Genomic DNA, 21827 nt, shown 5'->3' on the forward strand with positions numbered 1-21827 from the left:
GGTGTCCCCTCATCCAGTCCAGCGGGATAGAGGGAACATAAAGGCCTAATGCCTGACTAGGAGCACGGGGTGGTAGCCCCCCAGGGAGGAACAGCTAAGACGGGGGCAGGGTTGGTTTTCGGGGGTTTGAAGGACTTGTCCAGGAAAGGCCTGGGGTCCGAGGAGCACTGGCGGCAGAGGTCGCGGATGACAGCTGGAGCCCCAGCTTCTGGGGTTGGGGGCAGGGCCTGGCTTACAGCCTCTTCCTGGCGTGGGTCAGCAGGCAGGTGCTGCCCTCCCAGGGACTGAGAGCAGGAGGAGGAGGGGATTGAAGGGAAGGTGATGATCCCCTGGAACGTAGGGTGTGAGGGCGACCAGCAGATGTGGGCCTGAGACAGCGCCCCCAGGGTGGGACCCGGGTTAGAGGCGATGCCCCGCCCAGAGGGGGAACCGAGGCGGGCTTCTCTGGCTCGGATGCACACACCTGTCCTGGGGCTTGCCCCATGCAGATTCGGACTCTGGAGGCCCGGTGGGGTGGAGACTCTGCCTGCTACGGTCCTGCAGCTGCTGCTGGTCTGGGGAGCTGGGGTCTGAGGACCCAGTGCAGGGGTGGGCAAGAAGGTCACTGTGGGGGCCAAGACCTGATGGAGGTTTGTGGGGTAGGGACTGGGTGATGGGACAACCTTGCATTTGGGGGATTCAGTGGCAAGTGACAAGGACGGGGGCTTCCCCCCGACCCTGATCAAGAATCCAGAGGTCTGGTGCGCCCCACGGGTACAGATGGAAGGGCTCAGAGATCCAAGGCCTGGCAGGGAGCTGTGCGCGGTGGTGAGCTCCCTGTTCCCGCCAGGCTCCACGGGGAAGCTGGAGACCATGCTAGGGCTGTGAGGGGCCACACTGGTGGGGGCAGCATGGGGCCACTCCCGCCTGACGCCTGTCCCCCCCGCCCGCCCCTGCAGTTTCTGAGCGAGGGCTACGCTGTGCACCTGGCGGCGCTGGAGGCCGGCCACCGCTCGCGCCCCAAGAAGAACAACTCGCGAATGGTCCTGCGCAAGGGCAGCTTTGGCCTGCACGCCCAGCCCGAGTTCCTGCGCAAGCGGAACCACCTGCGCCGCACCATGTCCGTGCAGCAGCCCGACCCGCCCGCCAACCCCAAGCCTGAGCGGGCGCAGAGCCAGCCCGAGTCCGACAAGGACCATGAGCGGCCCCTGGCCGCGCTCAGCTGGGCACGTGGGCCCCCCAAGTTCGAGTCGGTGCCCTGAAGGCCAGGCTGTGTGCAGAGCAGGGGGGCCCTGCCGGCTGCCCGTGGGCTGGGAGGAGCTGCTGCTCCCCGAGACGGGCCTTTTCCTGCTTTTTCCCTCCCGTGTCTGTCCAGCAGTGTCCAACAAGAGCGGGGAGGGACCCTGCCGCGCCCGGGGGGGCTCCCCGGGCCACGAGGGGGAGATCCCAGGGTCTGTGTGCAGCCCCAGCTGCCTCCCTGTGCGGTGTGGTGACCGCAAGCCCAGGTCAGGGCTGCTGTGGGTGTGATCCTGGGGAGTGGGCCTGCCTGGAGCAGGAGGGTTGGACGCAGTTGACCATCCTGCTGGGTTCCTAAGGCTTTGGAGGTGCCGGGCAGGGAGGGGAGAAGCCCCCAGACCGGGGACCAGTGGCCCCTGGCAGGCACGGCTTTCTGGCTGTCTGCTGGAGGGGTGAGCGGCATTGGCGCCATCCTTCTTGTCGTATCCTGGGTCCCCGTCTTGGGCCTCCTGGCTTTCCTGGGGCCAAGTGGCCACTTTCTGGGAGTGAGAGGATATCCCCTGGGTCCTCCTGTGTTTGCAATGTCTGTCCAGGGCCTTGGGGGGTCGGGGTCTGGTGCTGACGGTCTGTCCTCCTGCGGCTGTCCATTGTCTCCGTCTTGTCCTCGGTATTGTTACCATTCTCCTGTGGCCCATGAGGACAGTCATTCCTCTTCCCAGGGCCCTGCCTGGCGCCCTCCCCTATGAGGCTGCAGCCATGAGCTCAGCCATGAGCTCTGGCCCAGCTGGGCTGGCTGTGAGACCTGGAGCCTACTGCTCGCCCTCTCTGGGCCTGCCTTCCATATGGGATTGGGTGGGTCTCCCTGCTGAGACTGGTGCGGGTTTCTGATTCCTGGGCTGTCTTGCCCTTGGAGCTACACAGAGCCTGGTGTAGCTGCACACAGCCTGAGGGGGGCTGTAGGGGCCCCTTGCGGGCACGGAGCACCCCACCAGTTCACAGGAAGCCCCTGGGAGGGGGATGGGGACGGGAAACTGGGAAGGGCTCCCTGCACCACGGGGTAGCTTGCTTTCCACTGCTGCCCAAACCATGTGTCCCAGGAACAGGGACATTGCCCCAAGGGCAGTGATCTGACTCGCCCTTCCCACCTCTGCTCAGACTGATTCTCACTCTTGGCTCCTGGAGGGCACAGAGCTGAGACCCAGGCATTCTGGGGGTTCATGTGATTTTGGCTCAAACTGTTGTATTCTCTTTGCTTCCGCCTGCCACTCCGCTGGGTTTGGTGCCCTCATCCTCCTGGTTCATCCCATGAGGTTGGCAGGGCTTGGCTCCCAGAGTGCGGTGCCCCTCAGAGCCTGCCCAAGGCATCCTGCTGCGAGCCCCTGCAGGGGGCCTGGGTCTCCTGCACCCCAGCTGCTGTCCCCCTGGGCGGCCGTGGCCTGCTTCGGGGCCCCCTCTGGCCGCCTCAGAGTTGGCTCAGCTCCTCCAGACAGGGCTGCCGGGCTGCCCCGGAGCCTAGACGTCTGTGTCCCCCGCAGGCACCCACGTGGGCCCCGTGTTGCTTCCGCTCGGCGTCTACCTCTTACAGCTCCCGCGTGGCCGGCGTTCTCCCCGACAGCGGCTGCTGGCGGGGAGAGCTGGCACTGACCTGTGAATTGCGGGGCAAAGCAGGCCTTCTGCTGGGGCCGGAGGGGGCCGGGCTCCCATCTCCCATCCCGCGCGCTCCTGGACGCGATTCTCTTCCAGCGCAGCAGATGCGCGCGCCCCACCTGCAGGGTGTCCTCCCCCGCCCGCCCCACCTGCGGGCAGCTCCCCCTCTGGCCCTGCCGCCCGGTGGTCCGCGGGGGCCACTCCTCCGTCCACATTCCATCCGTGGGGCACTCCGCGAGGCCGCAGCGCGCGCACACAGCCGCTTCCACCGTTTCCAGAACATGCGACGCCGCACCGCGGGCGTCCCCTTCGCGGAACTACTGATGTGGGTGATAACAGTCTTTCGGGAGAGCTTGGCCTTCTCTGCCTTGCGACCCCCGGGCTGGAAGCCAGAGAGATGGAGACAGAGACCGCGCCAGGACCCCGCAGGGAACCTGCATCCCGTGAGCGGGGCTTCGCAACCTGGTCTGGAGCTGGGGTCGGGGACCGGGCAGGAGGCCACTCCCCTCCTGTCCCGAGCTCGGAGAACTCGCGCAGGCGACGCTGAAGCCGGGCGCAGGCACAGTGGGGTTCTGCACGGGAGCCCCCCACCCCGGCTTTCCCGGCGACTGCAGCCCACACGCACCCCGTGGATCAGCGGCCTGTTCTGTAGCGTCCGTCCACTCCAGTCGGAGAGAAACAAAGCACCCCGTGGTGCTGTTGTCTGGACGGGGGCCCTGCCTCTCCCCGGAGCCGTTCCGCGACCCCGGTGCGGCTGCTTTCCAGAGAACCCTTCCAGTTCCCGGTGCGCCCGCTCCCGGGGGGCTGGTCGCCCCTCTTCCCGCCTGACCAAAGCTCCTCGTCTTTCCTGTGGCATGTTTGTTCTTCCTGACCCGGGGGCTGTCCTTGCCGCAGCGCTGCCTGACGCCCTCCTCCGCCCTCTCCCTTCCGGTGGCGCGCGGTGCGCCCAGCCCGGCCGCTCTCGGGCATCCTGGGTTTTCTTCAGAAGTTCTCGCGACTCCTCCCTGAGGCTCCACAAAACACGTGTTTCAAGAAGCCGACTCTTCCTGAGTCCGGGTGAATGGCCTCCTGTCTGGGCGCGGGGTGGGGAAGAGCAGGTGTGGACCCCGCGTTCCGGGGGTGGCCGGGGCGTGGGCTCCCAGAAGCAGGGAGACGCTCGTCCTACCACCTGGGAGTCGAGTCTGCGCCCCCGACGTGGCCTGCAGGCAGAGTACGGCGCCCTTTTTTAAAAGAAAGTCAGACACCGGAGCTGGTGGTGGCAGGTGCCGAGATGGCGCTGGTTCTGCCTGGACGCCCCCGCCCAGCCTCTGTTTCCGCCCTGCCCGGGAGGGGCGCCCAGACCTCGGAGGAGCCTCGAGGCTTGACCCCGCCTTAAATAACCAATGTCCCGCCCGATTCCCGGGGTTTGGGTGCCACGTGCTCTGGAAACCTATTCTCTTCGGCTCCGCCAAAAGAAACCACCCCTCTCTCCCTCTCTCCTTCTAGGCTTGGGGGAACTTTTGTAAAAATCACAGCTAGGGTCAGGTCCCTGAGCAGCAGTGAGGCCTGGCCCGGTCCTGCTCTTGGGGCCAGGAGGGAAGGTGGAATCTGACCTCACCCTCCCTGGGACAAAGAGTGGCCGGTGACAAGGAGGAGCAGGACAGGAGCAGCCTGCTCACGGGGACCCCCACCCTGGGACCCCACTATCTGTTTCTATTTGTTTACTCCGCGGGGGGTGGCCTGTCTGACCTTGTCCCTGGCCTGGCTGTTCCTCAGTGTTACCTGTGCGGGATGGTTCTGTGCTGGCAACGGTTTCTCCCACTCCTCATGGCTGCCTTGTACAAAATCCGTTGGAGAACATGTAAAATACCAGATTTCTAACCAGACCCACGCCTAGCACTATGGAGTTCAACGATTTTTACAAACTGGTCTTGATTTTGATGTGAGCTGGTTTTTAACTCTCGAATGTTGTCACTGAAATAAAAACCTGATTTGCCTTTAAGGTGTTCTTGGTCCTGAGCAAAGCTGAGGGGACCTTTTCTGTTCCTCGTTCCCCGTCCCCTGAGCTGGGGGCCGGCGGCTTGGCCTGGGGAGGATGAGGGGAGCCCAGCCCTGCTGCCCCAAGTGGGGTGTGCATGTGTGCGACACAGAGAACAGATGTCACAGAGGCAGAGTCTTTATTATGAAAAAGCATCGTTATCTCCAGAGAAGTCAACTGATAGGTTTTTTTTTTTGAGTAAAATGACAAAGCAGATTTCTTAAATAATTTGCCGACAGCAGAAATGGCCACTGACCAGTGCTACCCCTCCCTGCTCACTCATGGTACCCTGTGCTGGGGATAAATAGGGATCTGTGGGCCCAGGGGCTCGGGGCTTGGGGGAGGGGTTGGCACGGGGACGGGAGCCAGGGTCCCTGGAACTGGGCAGTCCAGGGGCTGATTCCTCAAAGGTCTGCCTTCTGGGTGCACAGCTCAAGGCCCCCCGGGACCTCTGCTACCCGGGCTTCCCATTGTAGACACAGCCATGAAGTGTGGGGTGAGTTTCCAAGCCCAAAAGGGGAGGTGAGTGAACCACCCCAGCCTCTCCCCATGTGACTCTCAGGCTGGGGTGGGCGGTCAAGGACAGAATCAGATGTGGCCAGGGCAGGAGCAGGGGCCCCTCCAGCAGCCTCCACCTGGGTCCTTGTTAGCAGTGGCCCCAGGCCATCCTCTGGAGCTTGGAGGGACACATGGATCCCGGTGTGAGGGCACAGTGGTCAGATGTGGCTCGCTTCCCAAAATACATAGTTCCCTTCATGCCCCCTCTGTGCTCAGAGCAGGGAAATATGGGCGCCATGGTCATCCCCCCAGAACCAGGAGCTGGAAGGTGGCCGGTATGCTCGGCTACTGATGTGGTCTGGGAGGTCAGCGGCTCTGGTTCCAGGCAGGCGGGAAGCCTCGCACACTCCCGGCTCTGCTGGGCCCATCAGCTCTGTGGGTTTTTCCAGAAAAGGCACTGTTCGAGCACTTGTTTGTGCGTGAGGAGGAGAAGGGGAGGAGGAGGAGAACCCAGGGAAGATGTCTGGGAGGAAGGCATTGTCTGCAGGCACGTCCTCAGTCACGGATGAGAGAAACGGTCATGTCCGTCATGTCGCCGCTGGAGATGGGAGGGCGGGAGGGACAGAGGCCGATGGGGCCGCCGGCTCGGGAGGGGACCTCCTGCCACATACCCGAGCTGGCTGGGCCCCACCCAGGAGCCCATCATGGCCATTGTATGAATGGGGGACTGGCCCCAAGCTGGGGCAGCTGCAGATCCAAGACTTGCCTCCAGGGCCCTGAGCAGACAGACCAGAAATGCCACCGTGGCCACAGAGCTCTTCCCAATTCCACGGGCAGGCAGGAGAGGGGAGCCATGGGGAATGTTGGAGGAAGGGTGGGTCTTTCCTGGCCTGGGGGGGTTCCAGGTGATGGACAAACATGGCACCAGGGCCTTACGTGTTTTGTCCCCCTCATGTTAGAGATGAGCAGAGGGAGCTCCAGCAAGGGGCAGGGGTAGGCCAGGGTCACACAGCAGGATAGATCCAGGGGCAGAGAGGTCCCCCAGAAATGCTGGCTCACCTCTCTTCTGCCACAATGGCCTCATCTAGCTCTTGGGACAGCTGCTGGAGATGCTGAAGTCCTGCTCCCACAGGCTCTAGGTCACTGTCAGACTCGCTGAAAGAGGGAGAAGCCGTGCCGGTGACCCGTGGGAAGCTGAAACGAGCCCCTCCCGAGCTGCCCTGGACCGGGGCGATGTCCAGGGGGCTGGGAACACCTTGTCCCAGACCCTCCCCACAAGGAGCGACACAGGCGCAGCTTAGAGCACCTGGCAGAGAACAGAGGCTCGAGGCCCAGGTCAAGGGCAGGTGACCTTGCAGACAGGTCAGCCCTGCTGTTGCCCCCACGGAAACGGAGCCTCAGCCTCCAGCTGCCGTCTGGACTTGCTTCGGGCTCATGGGATACTCCTGTCTTGACGGATAGGGAAACTGAGGGCCTGGAGGACCTCCCGAGGCCTCCGGCTGGCAGGGGGCGGCTGCTGGCAGCTCCAGGTGCCCCTGGCAGCCACAAGAGGGGGCTCAGCTCATGTTGGGGGGCCCCAGCACTGCCCCTCTTACCTGGGGGAGCAGAGGGGCTCTGTGGAGGAGTAGGGGCTGCGGAGGGCAGCCTCCCTCCTGGACCGCCGCAGGGGGTAGGTGCGTGGGCCCCCCCGGGCAGAGAGCCGGGGACCGTCCCTCTCCCATGGGTCCAGGGCCACGTAGGCAGGGGCAGCTCCGGACAGCCGAGGGCCCTTCTGTGCCCCCCTCCTCCTCCTCCTGGCTGTCACCTGGGTCTCCACCAGCCACTTGGTGCCACTGTGGCAGGACTCCTGGATTCTCTGTGGTGGGTGCAGGGATAGGTGAGTTTGGCTATCGCCAAGGGGCGCTCTCCGAGAGCCACGACAGCACCTCCCGCCCTGCGGCCTGCCAGCAGGCACAGACACCAGCAGCTCAGGGGCCTGGGGGAGGGGTGTGGACGAGCCCCTGGGAAATGGGTCCTGATCTGCCGCAGCCACGGGGAGTGAGTCCCCACTGACCCAAGTCCCTTCCCGGACCCGAAACGCCCCTGACTCTTCCAACAAAGCCCAGAGACTGGGCCTGCCACCGCCACCCCGCAGACCAGCCCCTGGTCTCACCCAGCAGTTCATGCTGCACCTTGGGCCAGCTGACAGGACCTAAAGGCCGTCTGGGGCTCCTCACTGCCTATAGCAGCAAGCCCGAGTTCCAGGGTCTCTCGGATCCGCCTGGCTCCTCTACACCAGAACGTCTGCCCCAGCAAAGCCAGAGGCCGGAGGTCAGAACAAGACCCGTGTTCCGTATGGCAGGTGGTGTGGCCGAGGGCTGACCATCTCATTTCGTGTCTCCAAGCCCGGGGGGAAAAATCCGTGCTGGGGCTCCTACAGACCAGACTTACACTTGGCTCAGGACCTCTCAGTGGAAGGTCTGGGGATTTCGGGTCCCCAATCAGACCCCAAGGAGAGGTCCGGCCCCATTCTCTCCTTGGGGGTGGGTCCATCCTCATGGCTTCTGTCCCTCCTGGGTGACACCTTCCCTCATTTTGGGTCCCTCATTGGGACCCAAAAATGTGTCCCAAGGAACACATCCTTGTTTCCAAGGATGTGCTCCCATCCTTGCTCTCCACCCTCTGGCCACACCCAAGCTTCCCCCCAGCTCTGGAGAGGGACTCACACTATGTTGCTTGCCCTCCCGCTGCCCCTCTCCTGGGTGGTTCTGTGGTCACTTCCAGAAGCTTCCTGTTTGGTGTCCCCCATTACGCCCTTGCCTGTCACCCCACCACAACGCAGCTCTGGCCTCTTGCCAATGTGGGGCTTGGTTCCTCTGGACTGCGCACCTGTCCTCATCGGCTCTGCCTCCTCATAGGGGCCCTTAGAGGCAGCTGTCTGATGCCACAGAAGCCTGAGCTAAGGGACAGGTAATGCCACCGGCCTTACCTGGGACACGGCACCCAGGGCGCTCTTAGCAGAGCGAGCCGCAGCCTGGAGGCCCTGCCCTGGCCTGGGGCTTTCCAGGCGTTTCCAGGAGGGCCCTGGCCCGAGGTTGAGGCTGACGGCTCTCAGCGGCAGCCTCCTCTGCAAGTGTCTGCACAGGGAGCCCAGGGTCCCGCCAGAGGTCTCCGGATGGCCAGCCACAGGCCGTGGCCCGTCCTCCTCCTCCAGCTGCTCCTGGTCCTGGAGCGGTGTCCGGCGCACTGAGGTCCCCACGCCCGGCCACTTGGAAGCCATCTGCCTGGCCAAGAGATTGTTCAGCCCACCAGATCCTGGGGGGAGGTCAAAAGGGAGGTCAGCACGGCAGCCCCCTTACCCTCCTGGGGCACCACGGACACAAGGCAGCTGGGGCTGGGTATGGAGGCCCCTGGCAGCTGTGGGAGCGGGAAGGAGGGTGCGTCCTGGAAGAGAGGTCAGAGGCGCAGAGGAGGGCGGAGGATGGGCAGGCCGCTCCGCCCGTCCTGCGGTCCCTGCCTGCCACTGTCCACAGCACCCTTCTTCCATCCAGCCTCCTTTCGGCTCTCCGCCGCAAGCGGGGAAGCAGGACCGGCGCCGACCTCCCTGCGCCGGAGCCGCGTCCGACGCCCTTTGGCAAGCTCGCGGGGGCCCGGGGCGCTCCAGCCGCGCAGCACCCCCCACCCCCGGTCTGCGCCTCGCAGCCCCCGACGGCCCTGCATGCGCGCCCGTCCTGCCCGGACCCCCCCGTCCCGTCCGGTCCCGTGGGAACGGAAGCGCCGCCGAGCCCCGGGCCGCACTCACCCGACAGCCCCCCGCGCCCCCCGCACGCCCCGCCGGCCGCTCTGCGCCCACCCCGCCGGTTTGAATCTCCGCGCGGGTCCGCCCTCGGCCCGTCCTCGCCGCTGACTGGCTGCGTCCGCGCAGCGCGGCCGCGCCCGGAATCCAATTGGACCCCGCGCTCGCGGCGGGGCTGCTGCCCTCCGATTGGCTGGCCGCCCGGTTCCCGCGGGAGGGGGCGCAGCCGGGGGCCGCCCCTTTGTCTGCGCGGTCTGGGGTCCGCGGGGGGCGGTGTCTGCCCGGAGCGCTCGCGGCTGCCCGCTCCCGCGTGGGTGTGTCCGTCTCCATCCCTTGCCCTGTGTTCCCCAAACGTGCCCCCGCACTCTGGACCTGGGAGATCCTGGAGGAGGGGCCAGAGCAGCGTACCCCCACCCCCCCCGCCCTCCTCCAGTCCAGTCCCCCTCAGGGCGAGTCCTCCCCCAACCCCTGCAACCGCACAAGCTCCAAAACTCGGCCTTTGGGAAGCTCCTCCCTCTTTCCCGCGACCCCGGGGCCAGGCCGCGTCCCCCCCACCAGGCTTCCTCGCTGCGAGCTTCACCGCCCCCCCACCCCATAGCTCTGTCCCGGGCCGTGCAGCGCGCCCCATCTCTGGCCGGTCTCCGTCGGCTCCCCAGCCCTTCCGCGTAGCTCGACCCTGGGCCGCGACAGAGCTGGGTCTCCCAGGCCTGGGGCTCAGGAACCTTCCTCCCCGCAGCGGGGGATGGAGGGATGAGGGAGCTGCGCGCCACAGGAGCTGGTGTGCCCGCCCAGCCCTTCTGTGACGACCTCGCTGGACCCTCAGGGCAGCCTAGGAGTAAATGAGGAAACTGAGGCCAGGCGAGGTTAGGTGGGCCCCAGTGGCCCTCAGGGGACCAGGGTCCATGCGCCCCGCTCCTCAGATCTAGCCTGTGGGGAGAGACAGGGCGTCCGTGAACCGAAGAAACAATAATCAAAGAAAATGACAGTGAAGGCCCCCGGGTCGCCTCGTTTACACCTGGGACCTTCAGAATGAGCTAAGGGAGCCCAGAACGTATTTGAGCATGTGGGGGGAGACTCCTGGCACCGAGGGGCCAGTGCCCATGGTCAGACACCCAGCTCACAGATGTGTGAGACTCAACTTTCTGGAAACGAGTGGGACTCTGAGCGGTGGGCTGGGATGTTCTGCTTTGCTGTTTCTTTGTCTGACCACGGCTCTTCCTGTCCCTGCCTTCCTCACGTGGAGGCTGAGCTGTGGCCTGTTGGGGACAGGCGTGTGGATGGCATTAGGGGATTGGATTCCGGCCTTTCCCCAAGGACACAGGAGGGGGAAGGCGAGTGCCCTTATTCTCTGGAAAACTAAGCTGGGTGTGGGAGGGAGTCACTGAAGGAAAACAGTCTCAGCTTGGCTGGGCTGCTCCCTTCTGTGTCCGGCCGTCAGAGGACAGTCCGCGCTCGCCCAGCCCTGACCCGGGCCAAGTGTGCTTCCTGCCCTGCCGCCCAAGGAGGAGCTATTTTTACTCGCATTTGGATGACAGCACAGATTTCCGAGGCTGAAGTGTCTGGCCGGACACAGGAGCACAGAGTCAGCGGGAACCGAAAAGTTGGGTGTCCCGCTTTGCATCCCAAATGCCCAATCTTTGATCACAGGACTTCCTCAGGGTCAGACGTGAATGGAGGGATGTTTGGCCAGGCCCCCTGCCCATGTGGGGCTTTGCATCCCCTCCCTCAGAACGTCCCCATCCCACCAGCCCAGGGGAAAGGACAGCAGAGTCTATGACAATGAGGGCGAGGAGGAGGAGGAAACGTCTTTTTCTGAATGAGAGACTCCTCCTTTGCCGGGAGCAGAGCCAGCGGGGGGGGGGGGGGGGGAATTGTATGCCTGGGGGGGCTGCCTCCTAGTGGAGCGGTGGCAGGGACGGGGGCAAAGCCATTCCTAGGCAGGGGCTTTCTGGGGTCCAGCCCCACCTGTGCCTCTGTTGCCAAGGAGGACGGAGGAGGAGGGGCCCCAGCCCTGCACCGTCCTGGTGGACGCCCTGGCCAACAGCAGAATTTCCTGCTAGTTCCCACGACCCCCTGGAATGGCCGGTGCTGGAAGAAGCAGACCTACGCTGGGCCAGATGCTGCAAGGGAGGCGTCCTTGGGGTGAGGAAGGTGGCGAAGGGGTGTGGGGAACCCCACGTGAGCAGGGGCAGGGTAGACTCCCTCAGCACGCTGTGGTTTAGCAGAGGAGCTCAGGGACGAGATGCAGGGTGGAGGGGGGTGGCGAGGCTTTCCTCAGCCGGGCCTGCCAAGGGCAGTGTTGGGGACCCGGCACCGCCCATTTCCAGGACAAAGGAAGGTGGCTGGCAGACTGAGGGCCTACCATCCTGGGGCCGGGTGGCCAGGGGCAGGGGGTGGCTCCACTGGCCTGGGGGGGGGGTGGGCAGAGGCTGGGGCATGTCCTGAGGGGAGCAGAGAGCCTTTGATGGGTTTTAAGAGGGGTGGGGTTATTAGGGTTGCCTTTTCCCGAAATCCATTAGGAGGTTAGTCTGGGGCTAACCGTGGCTGGGGGCCTGTCGGGACGCTGTGGCCTGAGCACGTCCTTCTTCTGGTCTCGGCTTCAACAAACACCCCCAAACTCCACTCCTGCTCCTCTGCACCGGGGGCCCAGATCTATGCCTTCTACCCCAGCATCCACCCCCAACTCCGTGCCTCTCTGCCCTCCGGAGCTGAGTGACCGATCATGGGTAACAGTGAGAAGCCAGCCGTCCCCGGCAGGGAGTCCAGCACGATGAACACAGACAGAGCCAACAGCCATGCCGCCGCTGTGGGGGAGCAGCCAGCACTGCCGGGACCCCGGAAGCAGCCCTCCACTCCTGGGTCCTCTCTCCCTCTCTCCTTCCTGCAGTGTCCATGGTAATCGCGTTATTTCCCTCTAAGCATCCGTCTTGCTTCCTGTGCATTCAGACCCCTCTGCATGGCTGTGTGGACAGAGAAGGACCCCAGGACCCCTGCTCCCAGAGAGGGCCAGACGGGAGCCCTAGGGGGTCTGAGCACCCTGGGAGGGGCCTAGGGGTCTGATCCGGCCGCCCCGGTCTGGGCTTAGGGGCTCGGGCTTGGCCTCTATGTCAGTGGCTCTTTGTGGGAGACTTTGGGGGGGAGCTGGAGAGGTGGATCTCCCCATTTTGGCGGGGCAGGTGGAGTTAAGGAGGGTGGCAGACACCCAAGGCCACAGGTCAGGAAATGAGAAGTGTGGTCAGGGGCTCTATGTGGCTCCTGATAATCCAGTGTCCCTTCCCGCTGGGGTCACAGAAAGGAAGGACCCTGGGAACCCGAGCTCCCATTGACCACAAGGTGGCGCCAAATACCACGCCTTCAGGCCACCTGTCCCTTTGATTCCAGAACAGGGATCCCAGGTGCAGGGACTGAACTCTGCAGGGGTCCCTGAGCACAGGGGTGAGGGATGAGACCCTCCACCCTGAGAGAGAGAGCCCTGCTCCCCACATTCAGAACCTGGAGTGGGGGCTGCAGCGGGGCTGGGGGACACCCTTAACTTTCCCCAAACTTGTCCTTTCTCTCACCTGGTTTTAGAAGCCCCCAAGACAGAAACCTGCTCCCCCACCCCCACCCCGCATCACATCCTCTCCTGCACAGTGTTTGGGGGGAGAGGAGGAAGAAACAGGAAAGAGGGGAGGCAGGGACTGTAGAGACCACAGGACCTTGGCATGGACACCAGGACGTGGAGGGGGCTTCAGGTTCCCCTCCTGTTCCCCTTTGCTGGGCTGAGGCCTTTCTCCTGCTACACCCCTCCCCATCTTCTCTGAGAACTTTCTGGCCTCTTTCTTTCTTCTTGGGATGGGAGAAAACCCTTGGTGGCTGGCTGGTGGGGGCCTCACCTCCCCCTGCGGAGTAGGGAGGAGGCACTGCCTGCCCGGCTTACTCCTGGCTCACACCTGCCCCGGGGGCAGGGTCAATCCCCAGGTCTGGGTGTCTTCCTCCCGGGAGATTACTGAGCCTGAGCCCGGGAGCCATGGAGGCCGCTCTGCTCCTGAACGTGGAGGGGGTCAAGAAAACCATCCTACACGGAGGGACCGGGGAGCTCCCAAACTTCATCACGGGGTCCCGGGTGAGTGGACCTGGTCTCCTGGCACCAGAAGGGGGCTCCCTGACTGCCGCCTTCTGCATTCCCGGTGTGCCTCTTTCCGCTCTGCCAAAGCAGGGCGAGGAGGGCCCTTCCCAGGATTATCAGCCCCGAGCACCTGGGAAGCTCAGAAACGGCGCCCACTCGCTGGACGTCTGTGATGCTGGCAAATTAAACTCTGGCATGGGCTGGGGGAAGGGCTTTGGGAGTTTTCTGATGCTCAGTGTAGAGTGGAGCCCTCAGGGTTCACAGTGTTGTCCCCAAATGTCTGGTGGGCTTCCCTGGATGACGGGAGTGGCGGGGTCTGTGGCCTCAGATCTAGGGCTTCTGTAAGCTGAGCTCTGAGGTCCCGCACAGCTGCCAGGCAGCAGGATAGCCAGTGGCTCGGAGCCCTTGGCGTGGGGGTTAGGGCAGGCAGCACAGGGTCGCTGTGGAGTCCCGGCATCTGGATGGGGTGCGGTGTGCTGAGCCCAGAGGATAGCCCCGCAAGTGACGGTGGGAGATTTGTCTGAGACCAGGGTCCCCTCCTGCCGACCAGGTGATCTTCCATTTCCGCACCACGAAATGCGACGAGGACCGGACAGTGATTGACGACAGCAAGCGTGTGGGCCACCCCATGCACATCATCATCGGGAACATGTTCAAGCTGGAGGTCTGGGAAGTGCTGCTGACGTCCATGCGGGTCGGCGAGGTGGCCGAGTTCTGGTGTGACGCCATCGTGAGTAGCCCACACCCGCCCGTGCGGTCCGCGCCTCCAGCAGCCTCGTCCCCGCTCTGCGGGGCAAAGTGGGGTGAAAACGAAACCCTGCATCCCTTCCTCTGCCTCTGAGCCCACGGAGGAGGGTCACCCCAGACCACAAGCCCCCAGAGTGGCCGTTGGTGGTGTGGTCGCCTGGGAGGCGGGGTGGGATAGGGCACCAGGACGGCGCCCCACACACGGTTACTGGGTCCTGGGGACTTTTGGTCACTGGTCACTTTCCTGCCCTTCTGCCTGTACCCGCGAGCCATGTAAAATTATTCTCAAGTCTGTGACCCTCCTGGGATCGCCTCCTTGCCTCCTTGTTCTGTAGCCCAGATAGAAATGGAAAGACTCACTTTTTTTTTTTAAAGATTTTTTATTTATTCATTTGAGAGAGACACAGCCAGAGAGCACAAGCAGGAGGAACAGCAGTGGGAGAGGGAGAAGCAGACTCCCCGCTGAGCAGGGAGCCCCACATGGGGCTTGAGCCCAGCACCCTGGGACCATGACCTGAGCTGAAGGCAGGCGCCCAACCCACAGAGCCACCCAGGCGCCCCCAAGACTCACGGATGTTTAAACAAACATTTCTTTCTTTCCTTTTTAAAGATTTTATTTATTTATTTGACAGAGAGAGAGAGATTGAGATATCATAAGCAGGCAGAGAGGCAGGCAGGGGTAGGGGGAAGCAGGCTCCCTGCTGAGCAGAGAGTCCAATCTGGGGCTTGATCCCAGGACCCTGGGATCATGACCTGAGCTGAAGGCAGAGGCTTTAACCCACTGAGCCACCCAGGCGCCCCTAAGCAAACATTTCTTATGGAAACTTTCAAGCATATACAAAAATCGACAGAAAGCCCAGAGACATCCCCAAGCCCATCCCCCACACCAGCCCCCACTGGACCCCAGCCAGGCTTGCCTCATCCCCTCCACCTACTCTCCCTCATCCCACACAGCTAAGCCACGCTCCAGACTCCCTACATTACAGCTGCAAAGACAACTCTGTATCTGTAAAAAGGGCATTAAAGTAACATCACCTCAGTGTCATTATTACGTCTTTTGAAAACCCCCGTAATTCCTTCAGGCCGATGGTCTCTGGTACTGTCCACATTTCTCTAGCTTAGTGGCCAGCTTATTCCAATGTCGACCCAAACACAGTCCATGCACAGGGGCTCCCCACATTCTAGAAAGCTGGTGGATTTCCATGGGACCGTCTTCCGTGTTCCTCTGTCCCCACAGTTTCTAGAAATTGTTCTGCCAGCTTCCTACTGGGCGCGCGGTCCACTGGCCTCTCACGCTGGGAGTCTCTTCTCACCGTGATCGGCCGACCGGCTCAGATGTCGCGGGCCTGACCCAGCCATTGCAGGGCTCCCCCTTGTCTTTCACCCAACGGGCGCACCCGCCCTTGATGGCGGCCCTCTGACCCATCACGTCTTCGGGGCCGCTGACCCTTTGAAGGAACAATTTGGGAGAGAGAGAGATTGAGATCTGAGTTTGAGCTCTGTGGCCCCGGGGAAGCCCTTTCTCCCTGGGACACTCTGTGTCACTCATCTCTAAGGGAAACCCGGTGCCGGGGGCCGGTTGAGGGGACTACGGGACGTGGTGGCTGCTCGGACAAGTCATAATGGAGGAGTGCTGACAGAATTTTAGATGCTGATGAGGAGGCACCGGGGCAGAGACGGGGAGTGACTTGCTCAGGGTCGGGGTGGGGTCCCCAGTTGGTCCCCTCCCTGCCACAGGGTCTGCAGGTCACAGCACGAGTCAGGCTGCAGAGCTGCCTCTGCCACTAGGGGCACCCGCCGCCTCGTCCCTCATTTCTTGGCTCACTGGGCAGACATGGACTCTGCCCACCGGTGCCTCTGCTGGTCTTGGTCCTGGTGCTTAGAAAGCTGGTCAAAGCGTTTTATTCTTAACTGCCTGGGTCTTCAGAAAATGGGCTTCCTCACTGCTTCAGATGGTTTAATATCCATCGGCTTTGCTCGGTGCAGATGCTCTGTAGCTTTTAGACCCACGTGCACCGGTCATGCCGGCCATCGTGCCGCGGCCCAGTAGACGAGGCCTGGCCACCAGCGAGGCCCTGCCCCCGCAGGATGCATGGTCACCACGCGGGAGGGCTGAGTGCATGGAGGGCTGCCAAGGAAGCCTGGGCTGGCCGATGGATGTGTTGTCTTGGCCGCGTCACAGGAGGGCACTGCCCATCTTGCTGAGCACCCACCCATCGTGCATGTGCCCAGCTGCCAATCTATCTGAAAACATTCACTGGGGACCAGATTTGGACTCTGCTGTGTGTTAGGAACGAAACGCTAAGTGCTTCCCTCAAGGAACCTCAGTTCTTGGAGGAAGAACACATACTTGAACTCTCTCGATACGGGGCAGCCAGCCCCATGACATGATTAAGGGAAGGCAGACTGCTTCAGGGCCCGGGAGATGGGCAACTAGTGCTTTACGGTCTTGGGGGAAAGTCTCCAAGATGACCTTGAACTGGGTATTGAAGGATGAATAGGAGTTCACCAGGTCTGCATGTAGAGAGCAGGTGGCATCCAGGCCAGGAAGTGCAAAAAGGTTTGGCAGGCTTAATTAGGTTGGCCCCTTTCCCCTCCAGAGGCTCCTGTCCATTTAAGAATCCAAGTGTTGGAAAGACGCAGGCAGCCGTCAGTGGAATGATCATACTAGGAGGGACTGGCCTTCCCCCGAGCAGCATTGCTTGTCACTCCCTGCAGACCCTCCCCCTGGCCAGTCCTCTCTGCATCAGTCTGAAGAGGAAGAGGCCCCCTCTCTCCCTCCCCTGCCCCTAGGGAGGGAGGCAGGGCCGCTCTGGGGCCGGGAGCTTCTGCCCTGCCCCCAGGCAGGACGTTGGTCTCCATGTGGGATTTTTATGCCGGTGCCCAGGACTGTGAGGCCACGGGTGGCAAACTAAAATTCCACGAGGGGCCCGGAGCTCTGGCTGTCTGCGGATCGTCTGCCTCATCCAAAGGGGCAGCTGGTCCTCAGCTCCGCCTGGATGGTCGCCTGGTGAGCGCCCCCGATATTTGAATGTTGGTTAACTAGTTGATAACAGCTCCGCAAGGTGAGTGATCAGACAAAACCAGTCTGCGAGCTGAGTATGGCCCATGGCCCAGAGTTTGCGGGCTCTCCTATAGCGACAGATCCATAGGCAGGAGACTCGGTGTGGGGGTCCAAGGGTCCCCTGCCTCCATCACAGGCACGGTCTTGGTCCCCAGGGCCAGAGGTGAGCTCCACGGAGCCCCACGTGTGGCTCTGGCTGGTCTGCGGTCCCCAGCCAGGCAAGCTGTCTTCAGGACTGGCACAGAGCTGGGACTCCTATCTTCCTTGCTCCCTCCCTCCCAGGAGCTGCTACCCCGCTGGGCGCGGGACTCGGGGACCCTCTTCAGGCCTTTCTCCTCCTTCCTGGATATTTTCCAGCTCCTGGTGGCACCCCCAGCCACAGTGCTGCCCTTGGTGGGGGGAGACTCTGCTGGTGCTAGGGTATGCATGTCAAGGGGCAGAGTTTCTACCGGAGGTCCTGCCCAGGCAGCCACCTGGCCCTGGGGCCCAGTTGCTCAGTGCACTTGCTGGGATGCAGGACCTGGTGCTGCCTGGAGCAACAGCTGCTCCTGGGGCCTCTTTGGGCCTTAGGTCAGCCTTGATCCCAGGGGAATTAACTACCATCTGGCCTTCTTCCTCACAAAGGAGCCTCAGCAGGGCATTCTGGGCTAATCCTGGCTGGTGGGGGCTGGGCTGGCTGACCTTCACCCCCACGCTGGTGACTCAGAGGACAGGCTGAATTGTTTCTGTCCCTTCAGTCCTTGGAGCTGCCACGAGGGTGTCTGAGATGGGCCGTTTCTGGACTTTCCAAGCAGAGGGGGGCTCTCAGGGACAGCTCACAGGCGGGGCAGCTGAGGCTCAAGGGGCTGGTTTTCTCATCCCTCCTCCTCCTTGAGGGTGGCAAGCCCCATGCCCAGTGCAGGGAGAGGCTGGGGCGAGCGGGGCCTACCCCTGTGTCTCCTCTAACTCCCCTCAGCTCCATGACCACAGGTGCGGCCAAGGGGGCTGGAGCTCAGACAGGCGCCCAGGCTCCCTGCTAATCAGCAGCCGCCTGGGGATGCCAGGTCGGCCCTCTGGCCCCTGGGGCCCGGCCTTTCCCTCCTCCCCACACTTCCCTCCCTGCAGGTCACCCACGCATGGGCTCAGGTCTCCCCGGGGGAGAAATGGGTCGGGGCTGAGCACGAGGGCCAGGAAAGGTGAGAGCATGCCCCCTGAAACCGGGCGTGAACCCGGCCTGTGTCGTTTCATTGCTGGGTGACCTTTCGCAACTGGCTTCATGCCTCTGGGCTCCAGTCTCCCACCTGTGGAGTGGGGATAAGGGCCTCCCTTGCTGGGGCCTGTGGAAGGAGCGGACAGAAGGAGCTGGGAGAGCGCTTGGCCTGGAACACAGTGCACCACAGTCCTTCCGGGGGGCCTGTTGGAGGCAAACAGCAGCAACAACCCCAGGCCGGTGAGGCTGTAGCAGGACTCAGAGCGGGGGCTCTGAGCACGCAGGCCAGATGCCATCCGCCGTCTTTCCCCCCAGCACACAGGGGTCTACCCCATCCTGTCCCGGAGCCTGCGGCAGGTGGCGGAGGGCAAGGACCCCACGGAGTGGCATGTACACACGTGTGGGCTGGCCAACATGTTCGCCTACCACACGCTGGGCTACGAGGACCTGGACGAGCTACAGAAGGAGCCACAGCCTCTGATCTTCGTGATAGAGCTGCTGCAGGTGCGCTCTGGGGGTGGCAGGGGCAGAGGGCTGTCCCAGCCTCAGAGAGCACGCGGTGTGGGGAGCCTCCCCTCCCTGGTCCCGGGCATCACTGCCTTCTCTCTAGAGCATGAGAGGGCTTCTAAACCACTGCCGCACTGTGAGGTGGTGGGAGAGGGTCTGGCCTGGGTTAGGACTCGGGTTATGGCCAAGAATGAAGTTCAGCCCGACGGCTACATGGGTGAACAAATAAGGGAATGGTGTCAACAATAGGGCCTTTGCGGGCCTTGCTAGGACAGTTGTGCGGTTTGTGCACTGCACAAGGGCCTTACTCTAAGGTGTTCATTTTAGACCTCGTAGATCTGAACTTTCATGACGGCAATTTCCCAGCAGGTGGCAATAACGTGTCTTGTTCTAGCCAAGTGAGTATGGAGACCGCCTTCTGAATATTGGAAGTCCAGTGTTGACAAGGGCTGTCTGCCTGTAACTTGCATAAAGGTGTTGATTTAGGGCGGGCTCAGCCGGTGGCTTCTGTCCCCTATGCACATGCATGTGACCAGCAAGCATGCTTGCAGAGAAGGCAGAGGAGGCGGGTCCCCAGCTGCAGGGGCGCAGGTCCCCCGGTCCCCGCCTCACCCCCCTGCGCTGTCCGGCCAGGTGGAGGCCCCGAGCGAGTACCAGCGGGAGACGTGGAGCCTGAACAACCAGGAGAAGATGCAGGCGGTGCCCATCCTCCATGGAGAAGGGAACCGGCTCTTCAAACTGGGCCGCTACAACGAAGCCTCCAGCAAGTACCAGGAAGCCATCGTCTGCCTGAGGAACCTGCAGACCAAGGTGGGAAGCTGCCCGCGCGGCCGGAGCGGGGGGACCGTGGCAGGGGCGGGGGCAGGCGGCCCAACTCATGGTGGACTGGGGTGCCCCCCGCCCCCCCACCCCGCGCGCAGGAGAAGCCCTGGGAGGTGCAGTGGCTGAAGCTGGAGAAGATGGTCAACACCCTGATCCTCAACTACTGCCAGTGTCTGCTCAAGAAGGAGGAATACTACGAGGTGCTGGAGCACACGAGCGACATCCTGCGGCTGCACCCAGGTGTGGCGGGGCGGGGCGGGGCTGGCCGACAGGTGCAGGGCCGGGCGGGCAGGGCCGGCAGGTGCGCGGGACGGAGAGGGGCGGGCCGGCAGGTGCGCGGGGCGGGGCGGAGCGGGCGGGCAGGTCCCGGGCAGAGCCCCTGAGGGAGGCCCTGGTGCTCACGCGCAGCTGCCGGGACTCGCAGGCAGCAGGCCTGCACGCTGGTGCCTCCGCAGCTGGTGCCGCTGGTGGGGAGCAGGTGTTTGCGAGCGAGGTGCGGGGGGACGGTCATGCAGGGTGGAGTGACTGCGGGTGCGCTGAGACATCGCTGTCCTGCTGTGCGCAGGGGGCTGGGCTCCCTGTGCTCCTCACCTCCTTTAGTGCCCCGAGTAACCCGTGGGGGAGGGGACGGGGGTCTGGAGCCCACGCCTTGTGGGGGAGCCCACGGGACTGAGTAGGAGGTTTCCGGTTTGGAGTTAGTTCTGGGGCCTGGCAGAGTCCCTGCAAGGGAGGGGAGTAGGACCTGCTCTTGCTGCTGTCACCCACATGTACAGCCGAAGAGGCGGCCCCAGGGGCACAGAGAAGTTAAGGATCCTGGTTAAGGTTAAGAGTTTTGTCAGTGGTGAGGTCGCGCCTGGAGGGGGTCAGCAGGTGCAGTGTCGTCCTCCCCTCAGGGATCGTGAAGGCCTACTACGTGCGGGCCCGGGCTCACGCTGAGGTGTGGAATGAGGCGGAGGCCAGGGCGGACCTTCAGAAAGTGCTGGAGCTGGAACCGTCCATGGGGAAGGCGGTGCGCAGGGAGCTGAGGCTTTTGGAAAACCGCCTGGAGGAGAAGCGGGAGGAAGAGCGGCTCCGCTGCCGGAACATGCTGGGCTAGGGTGCGGAGTGGGCCTGCCCGGCCCCCCCGGGCACTTCTGCAGCTGCGCACACTTCCTGTAGAACGCTCTCTCACGTCCATGCCGCTCCCTTCTGGGCAGGGCAACCACTGGAACTTTACTGCCCCCCATCCTGCCCCAACACCCGGCTTCTGTCCGTAGTCAAAATTACATTTTTTGTGCTTAGTCCGAGGCCTGACTGAAATGGAAAAGACAATAAACAGTGTAAGTAAGTTTCCCCACAGGCCCCATGTGGCACTGTGGTCGTGGTTCTTCCTCCGTGGTCCCCAATCCATGGGCCCAGGGCCACCAGAATGAGGCTGTTCCTGGTGGCGGGAGTGGCTGCGAACACTGTGATGTTTTCTTTCTCCTTCCCCTCTTTTGTGTCACCAGGAGGCTGGAGGTGTCAGTTCCCCGCCCTTGCCCACAGAGGAAAGAGGGTTGATGTTTGGTGGGTTCTGCTTGTGGCTAAGGGCCGCCTGGCGGGGGTGGGGGAGTCAGTGGCCAGCACGGCCTGGGGGGAGGTCAGAGCAAGGGGATGCTTTGAGCTGGGGAAGCCAGAGTGGGACAGTCGCCTGCCTCCTGATGGCCCCGGGAGGCTGGACAAGGAGGGGCCCCAGTGGGGGTCAGAGGCAGAGCCTGTCTGAGGACCGCGAGCCCCGGCCCGAGGGCTCCCGGCCCCCGTGCTCCTTTCCATTTCCTGCACGCACCTTCCTTCCCTCTCTTCTGAGGTCCGTGAGGACCTGCCCCCAAACGTGGTCCCCCCAGCAGGACTGATGCCCGAGTGTGTCCCACGACCCTGCCTGGTCCTCTCTGCGGACCAAATGGTCAGCCCAACCGTCTCCCCTCCTGATGCCCCAGGACCTTTGCAAGCCCAAGAGAGAAGAGGGGAGGGCCAGGACACGGAGGGCTGTGTGACGTTAGTGCTCCTGGTGGGGATGGCCCCGGGCAGCCGGAGACCCCTCCCCTCGTCGCAGAGTCCACAGGGTCCCTCCGGCCGCATCACACAGTGGATTAAGATCAGTCACAATTCCACTCTCGTCGTTCTAGGTCTGCTCTCCCCCAGCCCCGCCGGCCCCAGCCTGTGCACCTGCCCTTTTTGATTTTACAGTAGACACAAGGCCAAGGGCAGGACAACTGGACC

General features: G+C 63.1%; 3 protein-coding genes across 10 annotated transcripts in view; 2 read left to right on the forward strand and 1 right to left on the reverse strand.

Moving 5' to 3' along the window:
• PITPNM3 (PITPNM family member 3) overlaps positions 1-4843 on the forward strand; it is a 58626-nt gene extending 53783 nt beyond the window's left edge. For 3 of the 5 annotated variants that reach the window (XM_082707759.1, XM_082707761.1, XM_082707760.1), the window contains one exon: positions 939-4843. In XM_082707759.1, coding sequence (XP_082563885.1) covers positions 939-1241 — 303 coding nt within the window. In that variant the 3' untranslated portion in view covers positions 1242-4843. The remainder of the gene's footprint in view (positions 1-938) is intronic. The other 2 variants (XR_014304983.1, XM_082707762.1) reach the window with 1 other exon arrangement.
• A 167-nt stretch (positions 4844-5010) lies between these two features.
• PIMREG (PICALM interacting mitotic regulator) lies at positions 5011-9233 on the reverse strand. 2 transcript variants are annotated; one of them, XM_082707804.1, is made up of 5 exons: positions 9159-9233; positions 8346-8671; positions 6973-7232; positions 6437-6532; positions 5011-5810 (listed from the first exon to the last, which is right to left on the reverse strand). In XM_082707804.1, the coding sequence occupies exons 2-5, from the start codon at positions 8634-8636 to the stop codon at positions 5744-5746; spliced, it is 714 nt and encodes a 237-aa protein (XP_082563930.1). In that variant the 5' UTR covers positions 8637-8671; positions 9159-9233; the 3' UTR covers positions 5011-5743. The 2 variants fall into 2 exon arrangements, with proteins under 2 accessions (XP_082563930.1, XP_082563931.1); XM_082707805.1 differs by having other exon boundaries at positions 5011-5975.
• A 1907-nt stretch (positions 9234-11140) lies between these two features.
• On the forward strand, positions 11141-20917 carry AIPL1 (AIP like 1 HSP90 co-chaperone). Of its 3 annotated transcripts, none has more exons than XM_082707800.1 (8): positions 11141-11294; positions 11672-12047; positions 13100-13257; positions 13811-13990; positions 18576-18764; positions 19401-19577; positions 19688-19829; positions 20483-20917. In XM_082707800.1, exons 2-8 carry the CDS (start codon positions 11948-11950, stop codon positions 20683-20685), a joined length of 1149 nt encoding a protein of 382 aa, XP_082563926.1. In that variant the 5' UTR covers positions 11141-11294; positions 11672-11947; the 3' UTR covers positions 20686-20917. The 3 variants fall into 3 exon arrangements, with proteins under 3 accessions (XP_082563926.1, XP_082563927.1, XP_082563928.1); XM_082707801.1 differs by having other exon boundaries at positions 11861-12047; XM_082707802.1 differs by lacking the exon at positions 11672-12047.
• Positions 20918-21827: the final 910 nt, after the last annotated feature.

Source organism: Mustela nivalis (genome assembly GCF_964662115.1).
Source record: "Mustela nivalis genome assembly, chromosome: 17".
Taxonomy (NCBI): Eukaryota; Metazoa; Chordata; class Mammalia; order Carnivora; family Mustelidae; genus Mustela; species Mustela nivalis.

Bases quoted from the DNA above. Each gene is read 5' to 3' on its own strand.
- PIMREG (XM_082707804.1), bottom strand. From the start codon at position 8,636: ATGGCTTCCAAGTGGCCGGGCGTGGGGACCTCAGTGCGCCGGACACCG. The intron at 7,233-8,345 runs GTAAGGCCGGTG...CACCCACCACAG, and splicing joins CCCTGGGTGCCGTGTCCCAG to AGAATCCAGGAGTCCTGCCA. The intron at 5,811-6,436 runs GTGAGCCAGCAT...AAAAACCCACAG, and splicing joins GCCATTGTGGCAGAAGAGAG to AGCTGATGGGCCCAGCAGAG.
- AIPL1 (XM_082707800.1), top strand. From the start codon at position 11,948: ATGCCGCCGCTGTGGGGGAGCAGCCAGCACTGCCGGGACCCCGGAAGC. The intron at 13,991-18,575 runs GTGAGTAGCCCA...CTTTCCCCCCAG, and splicing joins AGTTCTGGTGTGACGCCATC to CACACAGGGGTCTACCCCAT. The intron at 19,578-19,687 runs GTGGGAAGCTGC...CCCCGCGCGCAG, and splicing joins TGAGGAACCTGCAGACCAAG to GAGAAGCCCTGGGAGGTGCA.